General features: G+C 34.6%; 1 protein-coding gene across 1 annotated transcript in view; it reads left to right on the top strand.

The window, feature by feature from the left end:
* The window catches only part of LOC119840566 (moesin/ezrin/radixin homolog 1-like), a gene marked incomplete at its 3' end in the record, with an annotated part of 30,536 nt that overhangs the window by 355 nt on the left and 5,192 nt on the right, over positions 1–24,989 (top strand). Inside the window, exons 2-4 of the mRNA XM_038367254.1 lie at positions 87–120; positions 1,288–1,338; positions 14,018–14,197. Coding sequence (XP_038223182.1) covers positions 109–120; positions 1,288–1,338; positions 14,018–14,197 — 243 coding nt within the window. The remainder of the gene's footprint in view (positions 1–86; positions 121–1,287; positions 1,339–14,017; positions 14,198–24,989) is intronic.

The raw sequence follows: 24,989 nt of genomic DNA, 5'->3' as shown, positions 1-24,989 counted from the left end.
TGTAATCTTAGACTAAAACAAATATTCAATGGCCCTTGCGTTGTGGTGTTTGCGTGCGAATCTTTTACACTTGTTTTCCGTTTCAGATTGCAATCCTAAACCGCAAAAATGCCAAAATCGGTAAGTACATTTTTATAACATATTGATATTTATATTACAACATATAGTTTGTTAAATAGACACGTTTTATTGATGAAATATCATATTCACTAATGCGCGTGTTTCTGATTTCACCTCGAGCATCATGTTAAATAACTGAACAAACATTGAATGATACTTTTGCGTAAAACTTAGCCTCAGTATATAGCGAAATAATATCTATAAGTAGAAACACATATTTTTTATACTTATTCTTTATATCTACTTCTCTCGCATAACTTACATGCTGATAAGAGATTATATGACTCATAATAATAGCTTAAAACCATTTTTCTATAATTTTAATGGAAAGTGGAAACTACCACAATGTTGGCAAAATGATTCATAGAGGATATATATTCTACTTGGAAAACGCTATTTTTAATTATAAAAAGTAATTATTCATCATTATCAACATATTTGTAATAAAAAATAGATACACTTATTTGTAATTAAATACTTAATATTAGACTTAGCAATTTAGTTAAGAATTCATACACAATTCACACCCGAGTAATATATTTTTTAGATTTTATATCACAAATCATAAACATTTTATTATATGTATAAAGAATAAGAGCAATGAACAACACAATATAAAAATATTATAATTTTTATAAGTCATGGTATGAGTATTTTGGTACCTCAATTAACTATCAAGTGTGATAATGTTATTGTAATTACCTTGATAATAAAGTAAATTGTATGAAAAAAATATTCTTCACTTTCACTGTCTTAACTGATGATAATATAAAACTGTATATTACGCTCAAATATTTTCATATAGTTAGTGTATTTTTACATTTCATTATACTATATGAATAAATGTGCATTTTCCATATGTATGGAAATATATTTTTATATATGTATAAATAAATTGCTATAATATAAAATTTAAACTAATTAGAAATATGTTTTCTTGGATATTAATTGACATATAAGTTAATAGTAGTAATATTGAATAATTTCAAGCAGATAAATTAATTCATAATTAGTTTATCATAACAGCTTTTTGGCAATACATATCTAGTACACACAACGCACAAGTAATCATTTGAAAAGAAAGTCCACACTTCCGCTACATTCAAAAACGTTGAGATAATTTTAAATGTGTGCATATTTATTCTTGTTTCTTATTTTATTTTTCAGATATTAGCATATATAAATAAAGCAATAGGTGGTTCAAGTGAAAATCACTTGGTTAGTTGTGTTGGTAATTTATCGTTTGAAATCCCTTGGTATACACCCGCACCTTTTTTATGCTACCTTTTTAATAGTTATAGTTAGATCATACTCTAGTTTTGTTTGTTGTGTTTATTGTAAATAAAACACAATATCTGTGAATGCTATGTGTGAATGACTCATTATTTTTTAACCATTACACAATTACGCTAAACTCAAACTATATCAAAAATATTATACACTATGTGTCGCAATTGTTGACTCCTTCCACTATACCTTATGTATCCCTATCTAACCTATCAACATTTGCTCATCCAATCCAAATAATAGTGACAAGGGATATTTTACAAAACAATACATTAAAAGTAAAAAGTTTGCATTTAGATTTCTTTTTTATTTTCACAATAATGATAATCATCTTCTTTACCCAAATACTCAGTAGTTATCTTGTTTGTGAGTTTCTTTATCCCATTCTATAGCTCCCCTCCTTTTCTTTACACACAAAATAGGCGTTTGACGTCTAGTTGCGAAATTATGCTCGTATTTTTTTAAATATTTCATATATAAAATTGAAGGACTTTATTTCGAAATTTCAATTTTTTGCTTCACATAGTTTTCTATAATTTTTCCAACGATAGGGTTAAGTATAGGTATTTATTATGTTTTAAAATGTATAAACCACATAGATGTTCATGGAAACGTGATATTTATGCAAATTAATTGTTAATGAACGTTAATGAAAGTTACTTTTCAATTGATTAATCAATAATTATCACTAATTTGAACTTCTCGTTATGTTAATTAAGCTATGTTTGATATTACAGCATGTTATAGACATGTAACAGTGACTTAAATAAAAATATTCAGGCGTATGTATTAAATTTTACGTGATTAAGTTAAAAACAAAGTAACTCGAGATTTAATCTTACACTCCATTCAATATTACTGTGATAAATATACAATGGAAATAAAAATGTAATACAATACAATGTTATAAATATAAAACGTAGATTTGATCGTGACGAGTAACGATTCATAGCTTGAAAGAAGGTTGTATAATAGATTTTATATTTTAAGTTAGCACAAGGGTTCTTAACTATAATGGTCACAAATATAACGATTCAATTTTTGTTTTATCATTAAAAAATTAAAAACAGTTACTTGGGAAGCACAAACGAAGCAGTAAATGCCTAATTTCGCTGCGTTCATATAATTACCCTGTATGTAAAGAAACTAGAAACTAGAATAATTTATAAAATTGTCAGTTGAATGCCTTAAAGTGGCTCGTGGAGGAAGGAAACGCGAAAGTGGGACACACGTTATCAGCTTAGTGGACAGTGGACAGCGTTACATGTTTATTTTTTATGTATTCATTTGTGACTAGTGAATGCATCGGGGTTTGCTTGAATTGAGCGTCCCCTAACCCGTTTTGCCTTGTATTAGGCTTTGGCACACGGAACTGAGTTAATATTGTCAATTGATTAAAGCTAGTATGATCTAAAACAGCTCTGTGAAAAGATCGGTGAACTTTTTACATTTTTGACCACTTTTTGGGTCAGTTCTGTGCATTTAACAGTTGAGTATAAAACTATTTCTCTTTGCGAGCGATACGTACCTATCATTTCTACAACAACGATAATAATGTCCTCTAAAGAAAATGCAATAAAACACCTCCATGTATTTTGCCTATCTATCAATGCTTAACAATATTTTGTTGGGTAGCTGATATAACAATAATGGCTACAGAGTAATATAAAAATAAAAAATACACACACGTAAATTAAATTCCATATAAATCCCCCAATTGTTCTCTCATTATCCACATAAAAAAAAACATCAAACGTGTGAAGACACGGCACTGTCGAATTCCAATTATTTGTAACATGAGCTTAAACTTTTAATAGTATTTCCTAGAGATAAGCTCAACATGGCGAGAATGACATTAAGGTCAAATAAGTCGCAATGTTCATTTGGAATAGGTTTATATATGACTTGTATTATTATTGTATATATGCGTAATATAATTTCTCTAAGGATAAATTCGATGACCCTTTTGGTTAAATTATTAAAATAATTAGCTAACCAGGCCAACTTCGTAACGCCATAGAACATTTTTCTCTAGAACTTTAATAAAACTTGTAATAATAACGGCCCAGACATTCTCGAGATTAAGCAAGACTCACAAATTAATTTTTAGATAGAATGAAAAACCTCTCCTAAACTAACATTTCATCTACAGATTTAATGACATAGTACATTCATATTTACTATTAGTCGCTGAAAAATTCAATGGAAATCATTAGACACTACATTAAAGAGTAATAAAAAACAAAGCGAATACAACATTTAAACCTGAATTAAATCTATAAACTATTTTAGGGCCCATTAGGAATAAAAACAGGTTTGAATGTACACTTGAAAAAAGGCAATGCTCGACCGTCTGTCTGGAATTGAACGATCAGTCGCTAGAAAAGGCACTAGGATTCAAGTCCTTATAAGAAAAGAAAAAGCTGTCTAGACCACACTTAACGGTGCAGAACACCTATATGCTATTTGTCTACAATAATCCTTTTCATTCAATAACTCTCGTACTAATGGTTGATTAATATTATTACTCTATAATATTAAAGGTTTAAAGGAAATACCCTTGCTAAGTTAAGTATAAGGTTTAGTCATGACACATTCAATCGATGCCATCACTATTCAATTTAGGATCGACTCATTATAGGAAAAACATGTAGGCGGGCGTCTGCGGTGGTTAGACAATTAAAACGCAACACGACGAATTCGTTGAACGCGTGGTTCAACCGCAGCAATCCGTTCGGTACCGCGTCTTCAATGTATACTGAGCGGTGACTGCAGTCGCAAATTCAGTAAGGTGTGCAGGCTTCGTCCTCAGGGCGGAACGCGGGCGCATCCCCGCAAAAGCAGTCGGTTCAGTTTTAACTCTACCGCCGCGATCGGCAGACGCGGCCAGTGCTAACTCACCCCCGAAAATAATTGACATATTCTAGTAGCCCCTAATATTGATACAAGTGACTGTGGCCGTGACATTAACAGGTGTAACCCGAAAGCCGGCAAAATGGTAGCGGGCGGAAAACAGGTAGATCGTTATATAACTTATTCAATGTCAATAGGCTGATTTATGTACTTTGACCGGTAAAGATTTTTACGATTATTATTTGTTGATAATGACTTATAGCGTATTGATTGTTATCTAATTAATTATTCACTCAAGCTCAGTAAAGCTTTCAAGTTGTCAGGATTTGAACTGAAGTAATTGAAAACTCAGAGAGGAGATTTCACACAGGCTTCACCCAAAAGAGAATTGTAACGTTCAGCGTATATATTTAATTTCATTGCCACGTCTTATCGATTTTACAGCTCACGATTTTCAGTTTCACGTAGCAACAATAAATAGTGGTCGTCAAGTGAATTGACGAGCGTGTTACATGCAGACACAATACATAAGTCGCGATGATGTCATCGAGCAGCCTTTGAGCCTCATCCAAGACGCTCGGCTTTTATTATTTATTTTGTTGGCCACAAACGGTTTTAACCGTCTCATGCCCCGTCCCTGTCTACGGCGCTTACGAAAAAGGGACGGAAGGTTTCCTGTTTCGCCAATGTTCCCTCGCTTTCGATTTCTTCGGTTATATTTAGTTACTGGACCGAGGAGCGATTCGCGAGGCGAAAACACTTTTTATCATTATCATATTATTCATATAATTCATGTAAGCGTACGCACACGCTTTCGACAAACGTTTCGGAAAATAAATTAATCTTATCTAATCGGATCGTAATTATGATGAAATAAAATAATCTACGTTGATATGGAAAATAATTACGGACGACGTCGATGTGGACAGTAGCCCGGCGGTTCTATATTTAGCCTCGCTATCGCCTCGAAGCCTGGCACAATTCAGGTTAATCCTTATTAAAAAAAAAAGTCGTCTCGGTGTAGACGTACCTGGGTACAAAAAAAATGTTAATTCTGAATTATAAATTATTTCTTAGCGCTCGTCAATCCCAAGGATGTTCCTTATTTGTTCAAAGGTTACAGAGATCAGAATACAACCTCACTAATGATATATTATTATTGTCGTTATGTTACATGATATATTTTTCTGATACTTTGTTATATGTGTTTAATGTATAATATCGATCGGCATGCAAAGTTGATTTTCTACGTTTTACAATAGATTTATTTGATATGTATGATAGCACGTTGTCTACTATTTCGCATGTGGCTTTGTAAAGTTCCTGAGAATTTATAGCGTATGAGTTATTTTGCATAGATAAATAAGCAAGGCATGCAGCGTTCCCGGAATTACCACAGGGTGTGCTTATTTTCCTCTAAACGCTTTGTCATAGCAATTACCATGGTCATATGTGATTATAATAAATCAGCGACCACTTCCTTATTTTTTGCTTTCTATTATAATAATGAGATAATGTGAGAATCTACGCGAAGGTTTAGTGAGAATGCCGATGGTTCTCAGGGTGTTGAAATATTTTAAATGACTTTTTTTAGAGACTTATTTTGATTTTGTGTAGTTTTTCAATGAACTTAGATAACCGAGTTTAGAGAGGAATTGTGTACTTTGTGTAAATACATAATTGTATTCCCAAATATGGAATCAAAATATATAGTCATGAAATACATTTTAAACAAAAACATACTGTATCTAAACTATTGAACACGAATAAAAAGTGTGGGTTATATACTATACTGTCCTAGTTATAAGTCTCCAATCGTAATTGATGTTACAAGTTTTACATAATAGTTAATAGAAGCACGCCGATTTAAGTAGTCATCACTTTAATATGTGTTAAAAGACCCATATGCAAAATATTGTCATCTGTACGCCTAAAGAAAGCTTTCTCCAACTAATCCTCAAGATGTCGAGAATAGTTTCATTGAACTTTAATTAAAAAAATTGGACTTTCTGGATAATAAACACGGGGCAGAAATTTCCTTATTCATTTCGCTTATCTCTTATGTTGTAATATGGTAAATTTAGTATGTGTATGTTTTTTTTTTGTATACTTTAATTACGATTCGATAAGAATGGCTTCGATTTTATTGGACGTAAAGCGGGGTCTATAAATGTCTCTATCTTTTGTTACTTCTTTTGTATTGATTTGGGCATATTGCTGGTGATTAGATGTCATGGTAATTTTTGAATACAAAGTCCAATAATGAGTTTCCGCTATAAAGACAAATAATTACGTTCGTACCTATTTAAATAGGTTGGCATTGAGTAGTTATAGTATATTAGTATTCAATGACAAACATAGAATTTTATGCATAATATTAACCATTGATCACACTCAAACTATATTAAAGGCAAAAATATAACTACTCATACTCGAACCCATAATTAATCAAAAAGAATAATAAATTCGTTATTTGAGTAAATTCTATTTCAATATAAAAACTGTGAAAATTTAAAATACGAAAAACTTAACGTATATTTACGTCATTGTTAGTTTTTGTTGACGATGATGTAAGGCTACAGCCATGGGCTACAGTTTATCACCTGTGAATTGTCAGAGAATGACAATAAACGGTTCGTAATTTCATCATGACATCATGGGAACGGAGACGGAGGAAATGTATTAATGTGTTATTTTAATTATTTTCAAAGCGCGTTGTTGACATGTCTAGGGGATTCCGTTTAGACGTTTCCAAATAGTACATTTTAAAACAGTTGAAATTTAAATCTCCCATACATTATTGTATTATCTGACGTTGCAGTTGGCTTTGTTTATCGACATGTATAGTGTATACCATCTATGCGTCCCACTTGCATCGTTCGCATCGGGGCGCAGCTATTACAAAATAAATATATAAATCGCAGCATTTTATACCACGGTTCATTACAAAAGACTTCCGACGGTAGCGCTTTTAATATTTTTATGTGAGAAGTCAATGTGTATGCACCTCGACTCTACCCCAGTTCCCGTACATGCGGCTACCACGTGGCGTCAACATCTGCCCTATTGTGCACCTGTCCTCGTCATTATGAATCCCACCCCTTATAATGATTTTTATTGTATTTTATTTCCGATTTTTTTGGTGGAATCGTCTTAGTTTTAATGTACCATTTGCATGTTGAATTATATCTGTCGTATATATAAAATCAAAGATGATATTTTTGTTCATGGGAGACTAGTACAATGTAATAACTTATCAGTTCCCTTTCGCTGTTGCACGGGTTCAAAAAATATCACGCACGACTTATTCCTATTGAATTTCATGTAAATTTATTTCCAATTATAATTTTTTTATTTTTTTATTGGTTGGTTAAGGAAATCCATTAATAGTTATTTACATATTCATAATAAACATTGTATATGCTTAAAAATGTTATCACACTAAACGTACATTAACGTAAACTAGGTTCATGGCACGTATATTACACTAGCTGCGCCCCGCGGTTTCACCCGCGTATATCGGGATGAAAGTTGCCTATATGTTATTCCAGTTGTCCAGCTGTCTACGTACCTAAATTTCATTGCAAACGGTTCAGTAGTTTTTGCGTGACCGAGTAACAAACATTAGTAGGATAGGCTTAAAAATGTTATCATACTAAACGTAAATTAACGTAACTACGTTCAAGGTGCGTATATACGCACGTACATTTGTAATGTTTATAATAGATATTATATAATTGTATTAGAAGAAATATCTTTAATGCACCAATAGTACGCTATTGTTGTCTAAATACATTTCAAAATATACCCAAGAATAACATGCACAATTTTCCTTATTCCGCTGACTAATGAATAAATTTACCACCTGAAGATAAATTCATAAAATCCGTCAGTCATAATGTCAAAGATTTGCTCACAATTAACTTAATTAAGCTAACAATGCAATAATAAAAGTACCAATACCACCGTCTCTCACTCGTTTCCGATGCAAGAGTCATTGCCTGTCATCCACACAACGGCCGTGAAGAATCGCCACACAGTATTCAGGGTCACCAGTTTATTGTTGATAATGTTGTGTCGAATCGCGGCAATAAACAGTGTTATGTAACAGAGTCCTTAATAGCTACGGTTCGATTGCTTATCTGGATGTTTCACGATATAGAGATAATCATTTATTCAATTTGTCGTTAGAGTTGTAGAAATCGCCAACAAAGTGTTTCCGATTGTGATCAATATACCACCTTCTTAAAAGCATCAACAAGATATCAATTAACATTATTTATGACATAGCACAACTGCTTGCTGGTACATTAACACGTATCCCTAAAACGATCATGATTTCTAGTAGGTAGCGTATAATAAAGAAGAAATAAATTACATTTTCAGATTTTCCACATATCACACGGTTGCTAAGGTATTTTCCGCTAAATACGTGCTGTAACTAAAACATTACGTCACCCGTATTTGCTCATGTCGCCATTTTTTTTTTTTTTTTTTGATAACCAATAGCATTGTATTCGTATTCTCAGCTTTTACTTGTTTCTATGTTATCAAACACTATAATAAAACTCGGTGACGATTGCGCAATGCCTCATTATATTGCGGTAATGGTGGTGTAGCATGAGTGATGATTGAAGGTTAATTATAACTGATTATGAAATATTTCAATTAAAATAAATGTACAGTTAAGAAAAAGTCCTTTACAAGTTAATAATTGTGATTATGATGTATTTTAGTAATGTTTTCGGAGAGTAGCACATAAGCATAAAGTTACTTTAACTTTATCATCGTATATATTATCTTTATTATCGTAAATATCAAATTAAAGATGGAATGTATTACAATTTTAGCACTTCCAATATTGTAACACGCATTTAATGCGCGTTATAGCGAAACACGTTACAAATATAGGATCTTATCGCCATAAAGCAAGCACGGTGATGTCATCGTATCTTTAATGTTTGCCGAGGCTGAGATGCACTCAAACCCTGTTTACTGCTAGTTACACTGCTATTTATAACCTCCGCAATGTTTATGTAAAAGTAGGATATACAAGAGCCAAGGTCTTTCACTAGAATACGAAAATTCGATTGAAGCAGACCTCGGTGTCTGTGCCGATCGCTTTTTCGTTTTCCTTCCGCCTGCCACTGTTTTCAACAAGGCCTGCGATATTTAAAGTAACGTCACATTACAGTTTTTTTATACATTCTGTACATTGCTGACCTTACAAAATCCCTTGACACGACTCATGTGAGCTATGTAAAAGTCGGATTATTATAAATAACGTGCAATATATTTCCTCTTGTTACATCCTTAGGTCAGTAATTTTCCTTGCTTATTCGTGTCTCTGCTTTGTTATTGCTTAACTTGATATGTATTATATTTTTTCAAGCCCAACTGAAATATACTCGCCGCAAAAGATCTACAATGATTTAGTTGATTGCCATCTCATGAATTTTATTAAAATAATTGATAGTTGTTGAAAAATTCTCATACAGTCTGCTTTTAAATTAATCCCATAAAAAAGGTGACTATCCAATATCAATTCTAAAAAAAAATAACCTTTTTGGGGAGCATATCTTGCAGCTTTCTCTAAATAATTCGAAATTATTGAGGCTTCCAAATTCTAAGGACCAATCGATGCTTTTAAACTCGCTGTGGCCCTAACAGTCACTTTTGGGCTATGTAACGGAGGCTCATGTTTTTGTTGGTGATTGTTCTCACCCGAAAAGCGACAAATCTGCTTGATTACTTGGCCATCCAAGTGCATAAGGACACCATTGTTATAAAATATACGTTTTTTGTATGAAGGTATTTTCATGAAGGACGGCATGGCATTAAAATTCGGTTCATGAAGTCCTCCGCGCATGAGCACCTCATACAACACCGTAGTAATTAATTTAAAATCAACTTTCATTTTCACTCGCAGATGTCAACATCAACCTTGCACCCTAGGCAAGGTAATTTAGATAGGCATCATGCAATTGCGCCATCGCGACCCGGTCACTATGTACTCGTACAACAATTGCTGCTGTACATTCAGCATGTACAGGCAAATTGCTAGGCTTGCATAAACATCCGTCGTTTACACCGATAACGCTAGATTGTCGTTATCTCGAGGCGGCGTTCTCGATTCCAACTACTGATTCATCGCGTGCACGGTGTGACGTCGCGTAGTTTCTTCCCCGAATATGATGTGTGGCCTGTATCATCGTATCATCTGCAAATCTGTTTGATGTATTTCCAATTTGAAGTCTTAACGTTATAAGCTTTGACGTTATCTCAAAGAGATGCGAATTTTTTTTTTCCATTCAAGAATATTTCAGCCTGTCACCTCTGTCCTTTGGTTGATATATTGACGTCAATTTCATTTTATTTATTCGAAAATACATCTCGTGCGTATGATAATTATCAGTGATTGATTTTACTTTACTGTATGAATGTGCTATGACAAATGTCTACTATTGATTCCGTAATGGGATTTGTTTAATTGAGGAAAGTAAAATAAAACTGAGGTGTCGTGGAAACTTCTTTTTATGTAGAACATTTGAAGGGTTTTGTTACTAGGTAGAGCGCTTGTATTCAATCTTTCAAATAACTTATCTGTTTTCCTTCACATGTTATTTTCCATCCTATTATGAAACATTTTCATGTTAGTGTCCTCATTTATCTCCTATCTAAATAAATGCAATGATAATATCGACTATATCTGTAATTTTATAAATTCTTTGGTTGTATAGTGAATTGTAGTAAATGAATTGTATGACTCTTTTACGTTTTATAGCAAGGACTGATCATAGAACTATTGAAAACGAACATAATTATTAAAGCAGCTTCGAATTCTTTGAAAGGCCTAAATCCTAAAGCTTCAATGGAATTGATAGTCTGAAATATAACAAAAGTTCGTGATAAATATTACAATTTTTTAAGTCTTTATCAGTTTCTATTCTATAGAGGCACCCATAAAAATACAAGTCTCATTAGAAAATAATTTAAAAATTTATGTTAACAAACGCCAAGAACTCAATCTATATGATAAGTAGATGCGGGTACTGAGTTATGCAGAAAATAACCAGAGGAATCAAAGCTGAGTCGACCTCGAAATGTATTCGATGAATGGCCTCAGATGCATTGTTGTCAGCCCACAGATCATATCATACACTATTGTTGGTGAATTTACGATCACGTAAATAGCTGGAAACACGAATGTTTATGGTGATTATCTCAATTTATTTAAACGAAATATAATATGACCAAATTTGGATTAATTTACGTCAGTATTTTATTTTAATTTAAACTCTCTATATTGATGGGACAATTACGATTTGAATTTACGACCATATTGGAAATAGTCAAAATTAAAGCTGAAATATTATTCTCAGGATAACCAATTTGCTATTCATTTTGTTAGAAACAATGGACTTTGAATTCCTACACAGCAACACTACACCCAAAGTCAGTCTTACTAGAAAATATTTTCGATTTCATTACTATAAAATGTACCGGACCTTATCAGCGGCGTGTACAAGGTAAACGATTACATTGTACGTCTAGAAATGCGCGCGAGCAATTACCAAATACTTGATAAGATAATGTATCGATTGTAGCTGGGCGCTATTGTTGATATTCTGATATTTCTTAAGATTGGAAGTCGAGAGATTAAATTGCGAGCAAATTTTACTTAAGACTTAGATATACTAGCAGAAATCAAAAAATGTCATATTGTACGAACAGCGAATGTGTATATCAAAATATCAAAACACAATATTATTGTAAACGATGACACAATCGCCTCCGGAAGATCATATCCGCTTGGCACGATCTCAACTCTTAAATATAGTTGGAAATACTATTTATAAACTATCGTCTAAGTTCAGTTTACATGCATCTCGTTTAGTTCTTTTAATAGGTTTATGTCTAATGTCACTGACTAGGGAGATATGTTTCAACACGAGTATAATAGGAAATGAAAAGATGTAAATACTTTCAGAAGTTGAATTAACAAATACCGAAAGGGATATATTTATAATGAATAACTGATTAACTGGCATAAGTGTTCATGGGAATATTATTAATAATAGATGGAAGTAATAAACATAAAAAACTAGAAACTAGAAATGTATGGTCAACATTGATATAACATCATTTACAAAAAAAGTGACTAAAAACACGCTTTGATGATATAACCAACTAGATTGTCTCGTCTGCTCTTACACAGAGTATATACAGGGAAATATTTAATCCTGGCAAATCTGATCAGGATAATAAGATAAACTCTTAATATCATTTATTACCCTTGATAAGTGTCCGAAGTTTGCATTACATCTTGCTACTCTACATTAAGTAAAGTGTGAGAGAGTGCGCTGCGGAATTACACAGCCTAATTCCGCCATCCCCTTTTTTCCATCGATCGTCGAGGCGCACAGATTCTAGGCACCGCTATTTGGTGGACGTTCCATGTACCCGGACGAAGCGGTTCGATTCCACATTCTTCATTCGAACCGCAAGGGACTGGAACATGCTTCCTGAGTCTGTGTTCCCCGACGAGTACAATCTGGAGGTCTTCAAGAATAGAGTGAACCGGTACCTTCTAGGGAAGCGCGTCACAGCCTAGACCACATCTCAGCTTACCACCAGGCGAGATCGTGGTCAAGCGCTGCCCTATTAAAGATAAAAAAAAAAAAAAAAAAAAAGTGTTTCAAAATCATATTTAAAAGTGTCGGCGACTTACAAACATCTGTGTATGTTTGTGTAGCTAATAAAAGCGTGTTAAAACATGCAATGCTTGGCTATGGCCGAGTAAATATTGGAAGACGATAATTAGTCCTGATATAAATGTTAATGCGAATAAATTCAGTAGATTGATAGCGCTCAGCGACAAAGTGTCGATGCGCTTCCCAAGAAAAAACATCTTATGAATTATACCAAATATTTCCTTCAAAGTGAAGAATGCCCATTTATATTTATAGCCTCTTATATGTTGACTTCTTTATTATGTCTATGCTATTGCTGGTGTATCTCAAATAGCTCATTATTAAGTATTTATGAGATAATAGTTAGCTATGAAATCCATTTTCCTGTTACATTGCTCACGTAATTTTCAGCGTGATTTGTACGAATGATAGTGAAAGGATTATACAAACAATCCTTGCTAACACAATATGGTAAAGGCAAAACGGTAAATTGCTTGAGGACTAAAAATTAAAAAAAAATTAAACATTAATTCAAAATTTATTTTGAAAAATAACGTTGCTTAAATTGCACAAGATTTCTCTGCCATAGCTTAAACTTTTGCAAACATATAACCTTTATATAGTGAATGAATGCCTCATCGAATACATTATATTTCTTCATACATCAATCATTCCCTCCGTTACGTATATTCTCTTGTTCCTGTTTTATATGAGTCCCGCATGACATTCAATTGAGTAGATGTAATATATTAAATGATGGGTTTTTAACTAGAAACACGTCACAAACAACCATTACTCGAATAGAAACAATTGTTTACATACACACCCATACATCTTGTGAAGATGCTCTATTGTTTTTACACCTTGATTTTATTTCATACACATCCTGCATCATACTTGTTCATCATTTACTCACTAGAAACAAATGTGCTCACAGAACGTCCTCAGTTCAATGCTTGCATTGGTTTTCACCCTACACCCTCATGTATACTTAATACCCATCAACAAGTAGAGAACTGCACAACAAAATAGTTGCAGAAATAAAAACCATGCAACGTTTACAGATGAACGTCCGGGTGACGACGATGGACGCGGAGCTGGAGTTCGCGATCCAGCAGACGACGACCGGCAAACAGCTCTTCGACCAGGTGGTGAAGACAATCGGCCTGCGCGAGGTCTGGTTCTTCGGGCTCCAGTACACCGACTCGAAGGGAGACCTGACGTGGATCAAGCTGTATAAGAAGGTACGTTTTATTTTCAGAACGTGAATGGATGAGGTTTTTTTTTTCAGCGAATTAGACCGGAGAGAGAAGAAATTGCGTGACGAGTTCAAAACAAACTGAAAAAATTATTTAAAAATTCGTAAAATAATTATTTGTAGAAAAACACTACGATTTTTTCATTTTTACAGTATTTTCATGTAATATTATTTAAGGAAATTAAAGTCACCCGTAAAGGTCGTAGTTTCTGAGAATCGTGTGATTGCACAACACGCTCTTACATGGATACGCAGGCGTAATTTATTCGATGCCATTCCATTTAAATTATTATGATGTGTGTAATAGAAATGTATCCAGTTAATGTAAGCGTCGGTTCAATTCGGCACGTGAGTTTATTTTCGCCTGATCCATCAAGATCAAGGCTCGAAGCACCGACCGCGTTATTGTTTCCAAAATGTTCAATTTGCTACAACAATGTTTAATGTGATTTATTATATTTAGCCTACATTCCCTGTCGGTCTTCGAGTCCTTATCCTTAATCATTTATTAAGGATGTAGTTGAAATTATTGCGATGCGTTATGCAGTTTATTTTTTTATTGTATTTATTCCTTCACTCAAAAGAACAATCTTCAGATATGTCTTTGTATCGCGGATCTATTTCTCACAGCATCGTTCGTGACAATAAATAATAGTGACGTTGTATAAGCGAATGCCATTGTACATAACACATTCTACACAAGAAGTTACCTCCATAGGCTATTTTCATTAATAATAAAAATTTTGAGAAATTCAACCTTTAGTGTGGAAGTAATGTCACATAACGCGGCAGATTCAAGTGTTCTCGACATTTATGTCGACCCATAAATCAATGATGCTAATTTTGAAATGTCCGTCGCTGCTGTTGCTACGTCAATTGAATCTCATAACCATTTTGTCGATTGTAATTCACCGCGTGGTGTTTATTGTTTTCGCCTGGAGTATTTGTGAAATTGTTTTCCTTTCGTACTTATCGTGTGGCATTGACCCGCTAAACCAATGTCGTCGCGTTGATACCAAAAGTTAATTTACCCTCATACGGCCTCTTGCATTGAGGACATCCACTTTTTAATCACCATATACAATATAATTCTGTATGTGTGAAAGCATGCCGGTACTATTTTATCGTCTATCGATGGCATCATTTGGGGATTTCTTTGCAATTCTAATTAGTTTTGTTGCAAAATATCCTTGACCTTCTTAACCGTTATATAACTCCGCTAAGAGTACTTCCAACGACAGCTCGTAGAAAGTATTGAGTCGTCTAGCGGTTTTCAAATAAGCATCGGCATCAGTGAATGTATAAACAGGTGTAATGTTACCAAACTAGTTTTTGGCCGTTCAGATAAGTTTGCTTTATGTATATTCTACATAAAACTTTCAATCTTTAAACGTGTAACATCGAAGTATCTTCCTCTTTATACAATTTTGTGTCCGTTGAACGTTTTAATGATCGTAAACCGGATTTAGGTGTGTTCGTTTATCATATTTCACAAACGTTTTTGATAAAAATACCAATGTTTCAAACCGTTTATTTGTCGATATTCAAAGCGTCCAAATGTATATTTGCTGCAAGGTTCTACGACTCTGTATTATTATGTATAGGATAACGGGATATGCCAAGAGTTGTTAATATCAATCGCTGTATGACTGACATGCAATGCAAAAGCAATAATCAGTTAAATGAACGTACTCCGTAGAGTATAGTAAACAGTAAACACTTATTGACGTTTACTATAATTCTATTCATACACTTTCCTTCAATCTACTCTAATGCGGCTTCGTTGGAAAGGCACGCTTCTATAGTTAAATTTAAATTCAGTATTATGTGGTTCATTATGGAATGATTAACATAATTTTGCAACATTTATTTAAAAGTAAAACCTGTTTTCAATATAAAGTCTCACAGGAAATGATGACGACAATCAATAGCAAAAATTGGAATGGTATATTACTCGTTATTGTCAAGTAGAATCAAGGGGAAGTACGTGTTCAAATGGAGGTCCATTCATTCGATAGTCCACTTCTAGATACTCTTAATTTTCCGGTCATGCACTCAACAATGAAAGATGAAAGTGGCTCGAGCGTATTTTAAATATATATTTAGCATAAACAATTTATAATTGTTGCGAATAAAACTGTGTTAAAATGTAATGTCACGCTTAATGGTACAATTTCTATCTTAATTGTAGGTATTAGCCATATCGTAATGACGTGTTATCTAGTGTAAAACTATCGGCTTATACGTAGCTAATACATTAGATTAGATGAACTTCCGTCCATTAGGTATAGTTTTGGAAGTTATCAAAATTATAAGTGGTAGACCAAAAATTTGTTCTTTATAACGTGTTTCTAGCAACAACGATTTCTGTGCATTTAAAGAATCTGTAACTCTGAAAAGATGTAATTAAATAAATTTTTGAAAAAATTTGGCCTAGATTCATGGTAATCAATACTTTTGATTTTTTTTCACTCTCGTCAGGTGTCTAAAGCAGAGTAACGGCATCGTCTCTCTATTAAATGGAGAAACATAATTTGATTTTATCCTGAATTTGTTAAGAAAATATTCTAAAAGTTAAAAGTTCTATTAAACACATCACCAATAAAATTTGAAGTTCCTCAATCAACGGACTTTATCAATCAAAATTCCCACAACGTACAAGCGTACTGAATCATGAGTCACGGGTAGCTACTAACCAGATGCTAATCACTACCAACCGGGCTTATCATGTTTCTACTTCAACGGTCATATTTTTATTACATACTAGCTCTGTTCGCAATTTGTTACGCGTTCATAATGGCCGCCGATCGCTGCTAATAATGCAATAAATGTGATAAATACGAAAAACATTGCTACAGTACGGGCTGCCGTTGTTTTTGCTTTCTAGACGTAAATGATGTTAGCCATTGAATTAATTGGTTTACGAATGTTGACGGCTAATATGTGAGCGATACTAAATCAGACAAGCCCTCAGGCTCAGGAGGCCTGTGTCCCAGGAGTGGGAACATATTATAAGGTCTGATAATGATGATGATGATGACGATGATGACTATGACTTTATCAGAAAGGAGCACCTATAAAGTATAAAAGTTTGAAAAACATGGATTCGTTGGATTTGATATTGGAAACCCTCAAACATTTTTGGATCGTTTAGGAAGTAACGTCTTAGCTTCCTGCTACGCGCCAAGTGCAAAACGATCCTGTTAACCTTCATTTTTAGCACAACGTATTTCAACTGCTCGTACAACAGCTGAAATTTCAGATTCTCAAGATAACATTTACGCATAAGCAATTTTCACGCAATTGCTAAGAATATCATAAAGTTAAAGTGGTTGAATTCATTATATCCCCCGAATTTATAAGTGCACACACATTTCACCGCTCAGCTGCTGCTACTGTATTTATAACTTTCTTCGGCGTGTATCGCGTTATTATTTATGCCGCTTTTTGTCGTGCGTTGTGAATTTTAAGAAACTTAACGTTTCATTCTGAAATTTTTAAGAATTAAACGGATTTTGCTTTGACTTGTAAGAAATTAAAATCTCAATACCTAGTTTTGTGACTGGACTTTTTCTAATTGGTTTGAGACTGAGATTTATAAAAAAACAAAAACGAGAATGTGCCTGTAACAATTTCAACCATATCAGATAATATACGTTTTCACAAGTTTACGAAAATGATGATGAAATCGAAACTAAGGATCTTATAATGTACCAGATGGCGTGCTCTAAAAATCTTACATTATTTATGAAGCATGTGGTACCAATGTGAGTGTACAAGGTTCGCTCACTTATAGTATTCATTTAAATGCTAATTATAAACACTTTCATATTTTTGAAATTAACGAAACAAAATGACTGATTCAAAAAGCGATTTAATCAGTATCATTTTCACTTAACTCATATGTGTTTTGTAAAAGTACGTCTTTGATTTGATGAATATTCATTTGTCCCAATTACCCACTTCGAAACGTTCAACGAATCCCAAAACCATAGCTCGAGACAAATTCATTCACAACGTTCATGTGCATTCCGCAGATCATTCACAACGGCGGTCGATAGATATCATCGTATGACGTTGCTACTTGCCAGTTATGATATCCGACACCGTAAGTCCTCCGGCGTGTTACGCGACCGTGGACGTGCAACTATGTCCCCTGTCGCACACGATACGATTTACATGCCTATGAATATTTTGATAAGTACACGCTCGCTGCAATTGTGTAACGAGTTTTGCTCTCGGGAATACGCAGAGCGCTGGTTGGTAATCTATGCGATATGATGCGGGTGTTTGAATGTGGACCGCAATGGAATAGTATGTTTTCAAGATATGGTATTGGGGATATTATCCGTATATTATTCCAAGACAACTCAATTTTTATGATGTGTACAAAAATTAATGATATTCAATACACCTTGTCATCGGAATCTTTAAGTCTATAATCATCTTGACTAAATGAATCAAACTCTTTCAATAACATAACATTTCATTATTTTTTATTTATTTATTGAACACTATTCATTAGTCGTCACTTTCCATCAGCTTTATACGGCACTAGCTTTTCTCCCGCGGCTTCGCCCGCGTAGAATTCGCTTATATCGCGCGACACGGTAAGGAGTATTTTCTTCGCATCAAAAAGTATGGTTTGTTCTTTCCCACGTTCATCTCCATCTACATACCAAGTTTCATCAAAATCGGTTTGACAATATCGAACTTTCATACAACTTTCATCTCCTCTTTCAACTCTTTCTACCATTTTTTCGCGATAAAAAGTATCCTATGTTCTTTCCCAAGTTCATTTCTATCTTCATACCAAATTTTGTGAAAATCGGTTCAGTGGTTTAGGCGTGAAAGCGTAACAGACAGACAGACAGACAGAGTTACTTTCGCATTTATAATATTAGTAGGGATTAGGACGTCCTGTGACTGTAATTAACACAGTAAGGCCATCGACCGTTCTGTTATATGTTAACTATCCTCCGTAGTTGTGCTATTAAACTTTTATTATTTATTGTGTAATCGTTTCGTGCTATGACGACCGATTGTTAACGCTGACGCCGATTGTTAACTTAAAGCGGCCGGGCTGAGTTTGTGGACGTCAGGTTTTTATGAGCTGGCGTCAAAGACTAGCCTACAGTGACGTCAATAGTATGAATAGAAGCAGCAAAACCTGCTTCAAGTACCACACGTAAAAATCGACAATTGTAAAATTTGCCTTTAAATTGATATGTCACATTTTTAATCAGAGTACACTTCCACAACTAGGATGTATTAATAGATTTTGTTGTGTTTCATTAATGCTTCTGAAATCAGGAATATGGATGTGGGGAATTGTAGCATGTTGCCGGGTAGATCGTAATCAAGTCAGCGTTGATTTGTCTATTATGTATAAAATGTAATATGACATCATGAGGAAGACAGAAATCAAACCTAACGGATACAAACACAGTACAACTTCATTCAGACAGGTAGTCGAGGATTCGGACTTACGATTCAATATATCGGACGCTATAGGTACTTTGCTCGCATATTGAGTAATATTAAAATATATAGTTATGATAAATGTTGATGAGGCATAACGTCCTCCCAGTTGCAAAGTGCTAAACACATCGCACTTACGCAATCATTGCGAGTGCCTCATGTCACCGTCGTTCTAACACGTTTCTATATAGCAACAAATTGGTGTTAGATATATTATGGTTGTTTGAATGTAAATGGATATAGTTCTTCTAGTAAGGAAACTTCTGCAAGGATAGTCAGGTACCTATATAGGAATCTGAAGCTTACTTTTTAACTGTAATTTCTTATTACGAAATACTGATCATCATGTCATCTACCTCAATAAGAAGAGGAATTTATTTTCCGCCTCGGGTGAATTACAAAAAGCGAAACCTCGTCGATGGTTCCAGTTTACAAACATTCACAACCGAATCCAAAACTTGAATAGAATTACGCCATTTCTCTATGCATATGCGTTATTTTATCGTTGTGTATAAATGTTAAAAGTTAAAACACATGATTCATCGGAATAGTTCCGGAATGACTGAACAATGACGTTTTCGATAAGCGAATTTATTTTTATATATAACGCACGCATATCTTCATTAACTTTATCAGATTCCGTTGAAATGAGTCAATGCAAGTAATATATGTACGGCGGTTTGAATTATGATTCGCCTTGATCCAGTTCGGTATTCGTTCGGGACACCTTGGGACAGTTGATGTGGGTTGTTCGGATGAAATTCTCGATTCTGTGTTTGAATATTGTCTTGTTTGATAGGGAAAGTGATGATAAGGAACATTGAAATTGTACGTGATATTTTCCTGACTGATTTATGTATTTTATTAAATTGCTATAGTATGTTATTTGTATATCCAAAATCGATTTTAAGGGTTCCGTACGCAAAAGGGTCTGCCCGTCCGTCTGTCTGTAACTATGCTGTATCGTTAGACTGTGATAGTTAATCAATTGAAACTTTCAGAGACCATTTAATTCTGTTGCCGCAATAACAACGCTATGATAAAATAACACTGGTTAAGCACTGGTGGGCTCAGCCTTAAATTGGATGGGAACTTTTCTTGGTGTTGCGAGTCCACTTGCACTTGACCAATTTTTAACAAATATCTAAGAGAATGATTGCAAACAATAAGCAGTTGACAAAAAGCATGATATTATTTTACATAAATATTGAAAAATCCTCACTAAGAATATCAATAGAAGGCCTGTAGCGCTATCTTGCAGGCGTTGCAAGGTTGAGCATTATTATGTAGGCCAAATCGCAAACGACACCGTTCAATATATAACAGTTCCACGTAAAGACACGCGATTGGCAAAGTTTTTACCTGTTTACGGTTTTATTATGATAACGAAGAAACAGCACGTTTCCATTATTTAATCTTTTTCCTTTTCTCATAATTCAAAGTAACTAATTTACTTTATGGAATTCTAAATTTAACTTTCATAGCAATAAATAGATGCGTGAGCATATTCGTGGGAGGGCATCTAATAATAAATCCCCAAAGGGACAAGCGAAAAATTTGGTTAAACTAAAGACAGGCTTTTTTGAATCAAAATCCTTGGAGTTAATTATTTTCTCAACTATATGAAATGATGTATTAAACTGTATTAAAAGGTATTTATGATGTGTTTTTTCCTCAATATCAGATCTCGAATAACACAGCCGAGTAAAACACTGCGCTTACATCATAATACATATAATGTATCGAGATTATCTCGAAGAGCCGACGAAATTTATAACAATTGTTGACTAATTGACGCATGTGGCTTGATGAGATCACTGCTTAAACGTCTTATTTTCAACCGACGTTCCCAAACAAGACGGAGGTTCTCAACGTAACTGGTTTGCTTTTTGATTTTGTTACTCGATGTCTCCGTGGTTACCAAAACGAAGGAGGTTCTCAATTGGACTGGTTCCTTTTTGGTTTTGTTACTCGATAACTCCGCGGTTCCCAACAACGAAGGAGGTTCTCATTTGGACTGGTTCCTTTTTGGTTTTGTTACTCGATAACTTTATAGATTTTCATCCATTTGACGTGATTCTTTTTGTGTTTGATGGGAAACCGTCATTTGTCCAATTTTTTAACCATATATTTCCATTCAACTGTCATATACACGCGTATGTTTCTGACACGCCTCGTTATAAGTGAAACTAGTTTTCGATTTTCTAGTCACATTATAGCGCTCGGATTCTTAATATTATATGTGAATGAGGCTCAATATGATTTATTTATTAATGTAGGTACGGAATCTAGTTTGACACGTGTTTGTGTGCTGACTCATTGAGCATTGCTTATGTGTGCAGCGAAATAGGTAACAAGTGGTAACAGTGTTGTAGCAAAGAGAGAATATTGTAATAATAATTGTAATATAATATTTTATTCAATTGAGGTGTTGTTAATAGGTTCGTGATAAAACTAATAATATTTTCTAATATTAGTGGAGATTCACTTTTTCTTCGCAATATAAGCGGTGTTAGATTACTTCAATTTGCATTCGTTCATAGCAATGTTGCTATGAACGAATGATAATTTGATATATCGAATAGAAAAATATTTCTATGCAGTAACCAGATAATTAAAAGAATATTTAAACATGTATTCTGTAAGTAATAGTAAAACACGATAATCATAACATTTTTCTGGTACTCCAAATCGAACCTAGACAACCCGACGCAGTATGCCAGGTCATTAACCACTGCACAGTCGGGGTCCATTTACTTTCCCTCGCGCTGCAATCGCAAATCTCGAAACACAAGTATAGCGTGTACCTATGTTGTTATTTCTTCTATTCACTAGTTCGCTATTGCAAGTGTTGGCACCGCGATAAAATGAAAACAGAGTTTGTACGATACAAAACTGTTTTCTATAAGTCGCCTTCACAGAATTGGATGCTGTTCGCTCTCACGCGAGCTCGCGCACGAAACGACACTTTTTGTCGCGGACTCTCAATTGTTTTATTGTTGTTATAAATGTTTAGCATCTAACGTTCAGGACCTACACCCGGTTTGGATTACATCGCATAATTAATAGTTTTAATGTGAGTACAAGAATTATGATGATGGATCACATACCGTACTCGTCTAGTATAGTTTTTATATTTTAGTCTGTATCATATTTAACTTAAGGTATAGTTCTCGTCGATCATATCGAAGTGGTGACGCGCAATTACGTCACCATCTTCAAGGTACCTACATATATCGTTTTTATACTAGCAAAAAAGTGGTGCTTCGCGAAGTTTTCTGCATAAATTGTAAATTTTATCAATTTTTTTTAATGTGCCTTTAAAAGATTTTGTTTGTAAGTTTCATCGTATCTCAGTAAAGTGTTGGCTGTAAAGGCTGATGAATCTGAATTATCTGTCCATCCGTCTCATTATGCTAACATCGAAACTAATTACCTGGAGCCCATGTTCATTCATTTGTTGGTTTCATACGATGCGCGGTCAGCGAGGCGAGACGATGCGTCCGCGTAACCCCGTTCCCACGAGTCACCACCAGGTGGCGGTGGCGACCCCGGCCACCTACCGGCATTTGCGTGTCCTTGACTGCCTTTCGTCGATGAAATTCGCGAAAGGTCACGTGAAGGTCACGCAGCTCAGCCGCTACGTCCTTATCACGTGTAAATCGCGTCAATCGTGTTTGTTTGTACTTCCATTCATAACACCAGGACAATGTGAAAGTGCATTTCTTATATCATTGAAGAGAAAACGTACTACCATACCCGTGTCATTCCAACTCTGAGAAGGCCGCGGGATTAGATTCCTTCAAGGAAAACGATTGATAAATGAATGAAGTAATTGCGGTTAGTGCGTCAGGTGCGATACGATCGAGATAGTGGGTTGAAGAGCGAGACGGCGATACGTTTCGCAGGTGCGCCCGCGGCGGTCGGATGCGGCGCGCGCGAACGTGGAGACGTGCAAAGTGTATCGTTGACGAGTTTCTCTCGGTATTGACATACGCACTGGAATTTACGCAGTTTTGTGGAAAGTGTGTCTGGCGCATTGTTTGGGTTACAAGTTGATTTCGTAGTTTCTTTAGCTGTTTCGTTTGATGTTACAATTCATTATTTGTATAGTGTAATTAAAGTATACAATCTAATCTGCTATTTTTCTCTGCTATCCTATGACCACTTTTAATGTAAGCCCTTGTAAATTTAATTAGCGATTAATTATTATTAATTAAATTATAGTGCTTCTTTCACTTCAAGTTATTTGACCTGAGGAAAGAAGTAACAAAGTAATGATGAGCTATAATGCAAATCGTATAGTATAGGTGCATCTTACTTGTTGCTAATAATGAGGGCGAGGTCAATGGGTTCTTGTTCTACTTCAAACAGAAAAAAATCTATTATTCTAAGTATGACTTTTTCCGCAAATTGAAGTTAAATAATGTTCTGCTTTTTCAACAAGAAAATCACTGAAACTTTTTTTTTTAATCACATTGTTTGTACCTATTCAATGAGTACGGGTCAAATAATTCCCATTGAATATACGAAATAATGTTTTGCAATGCGCACAAGAACAGGTAATTGCACTTTCCGATACGTTAATTTAATTAAGAAATATGGCTTTGATAATTCCCAATAGATAGATAGTATTATATTTACATTCTATGACCAATGAAAAAGATGATCAATCATGAGTGCAGAGCTTATCAGATGTATCGGTGAACTCATGGGCCTATTAAAAAAACTCAATTGCTTAACGCACACATACTATTAGAATTTAGAAAAAACACAACACATCACTACAATTATCTCAGAAGTTTGCCAAAACCCCAAAAATGCGTAGGTGCAGTGTCCCAGGTACACCCTGATTATGCATACATACAGATGATACAGACTCACGTTTAGGAATGCTCGCACAGAACAGCTGATTGTGCTAACGCGGTCGCGGGTTCGTTGACCGTACTTTCGCTCCCACGAGCCAATGCGACGTTGCTCAATGCAACGCCTGGGACACGCTAATTCGTTTTCCACTGCGAGCTGATCAGGACCGATCGCCTAGACATTCCTTGTTGGGTTATGTCCTACGTACAAACTCTAGTACGTAGTGCATGCCGGTTTCGGTTTAATGAATCAAACTGCTAGGGCAAAACTTCTATAGAGCCGTTGGCAACTATTCAAGAATAGCTCCTCAACCTTGACTATATCAAACAATATGATATACAAGTATTCATGTACTGAAAGTCAACTACTTAGATAAGATAGCAATTTAATTCTGAAACCCACTAATGGATCTGAAAGTAAACGAGCTATTT

This window comes from Zerene cesonia, chromosome 6 (genome assembly GCF_012273895.1).
Source record: "Zerene cesonia ecotype Mississippi chromosome 6, Zerene_cesonia_1.1, whole genome shotgun sequence".
In the NCBI taxonomy this organism is placed as follows: Eukaryota; Metazoa; Arthropoda; class Insecta; order Lepidoptera; family Pieridae; genus Zerene; species Zerene cesonia.
The sequence above is the reverse complement of the archived record's forward strand: the minus strand, read 5'-3'. Positions and strand labels throughout refer to the sequence as shown.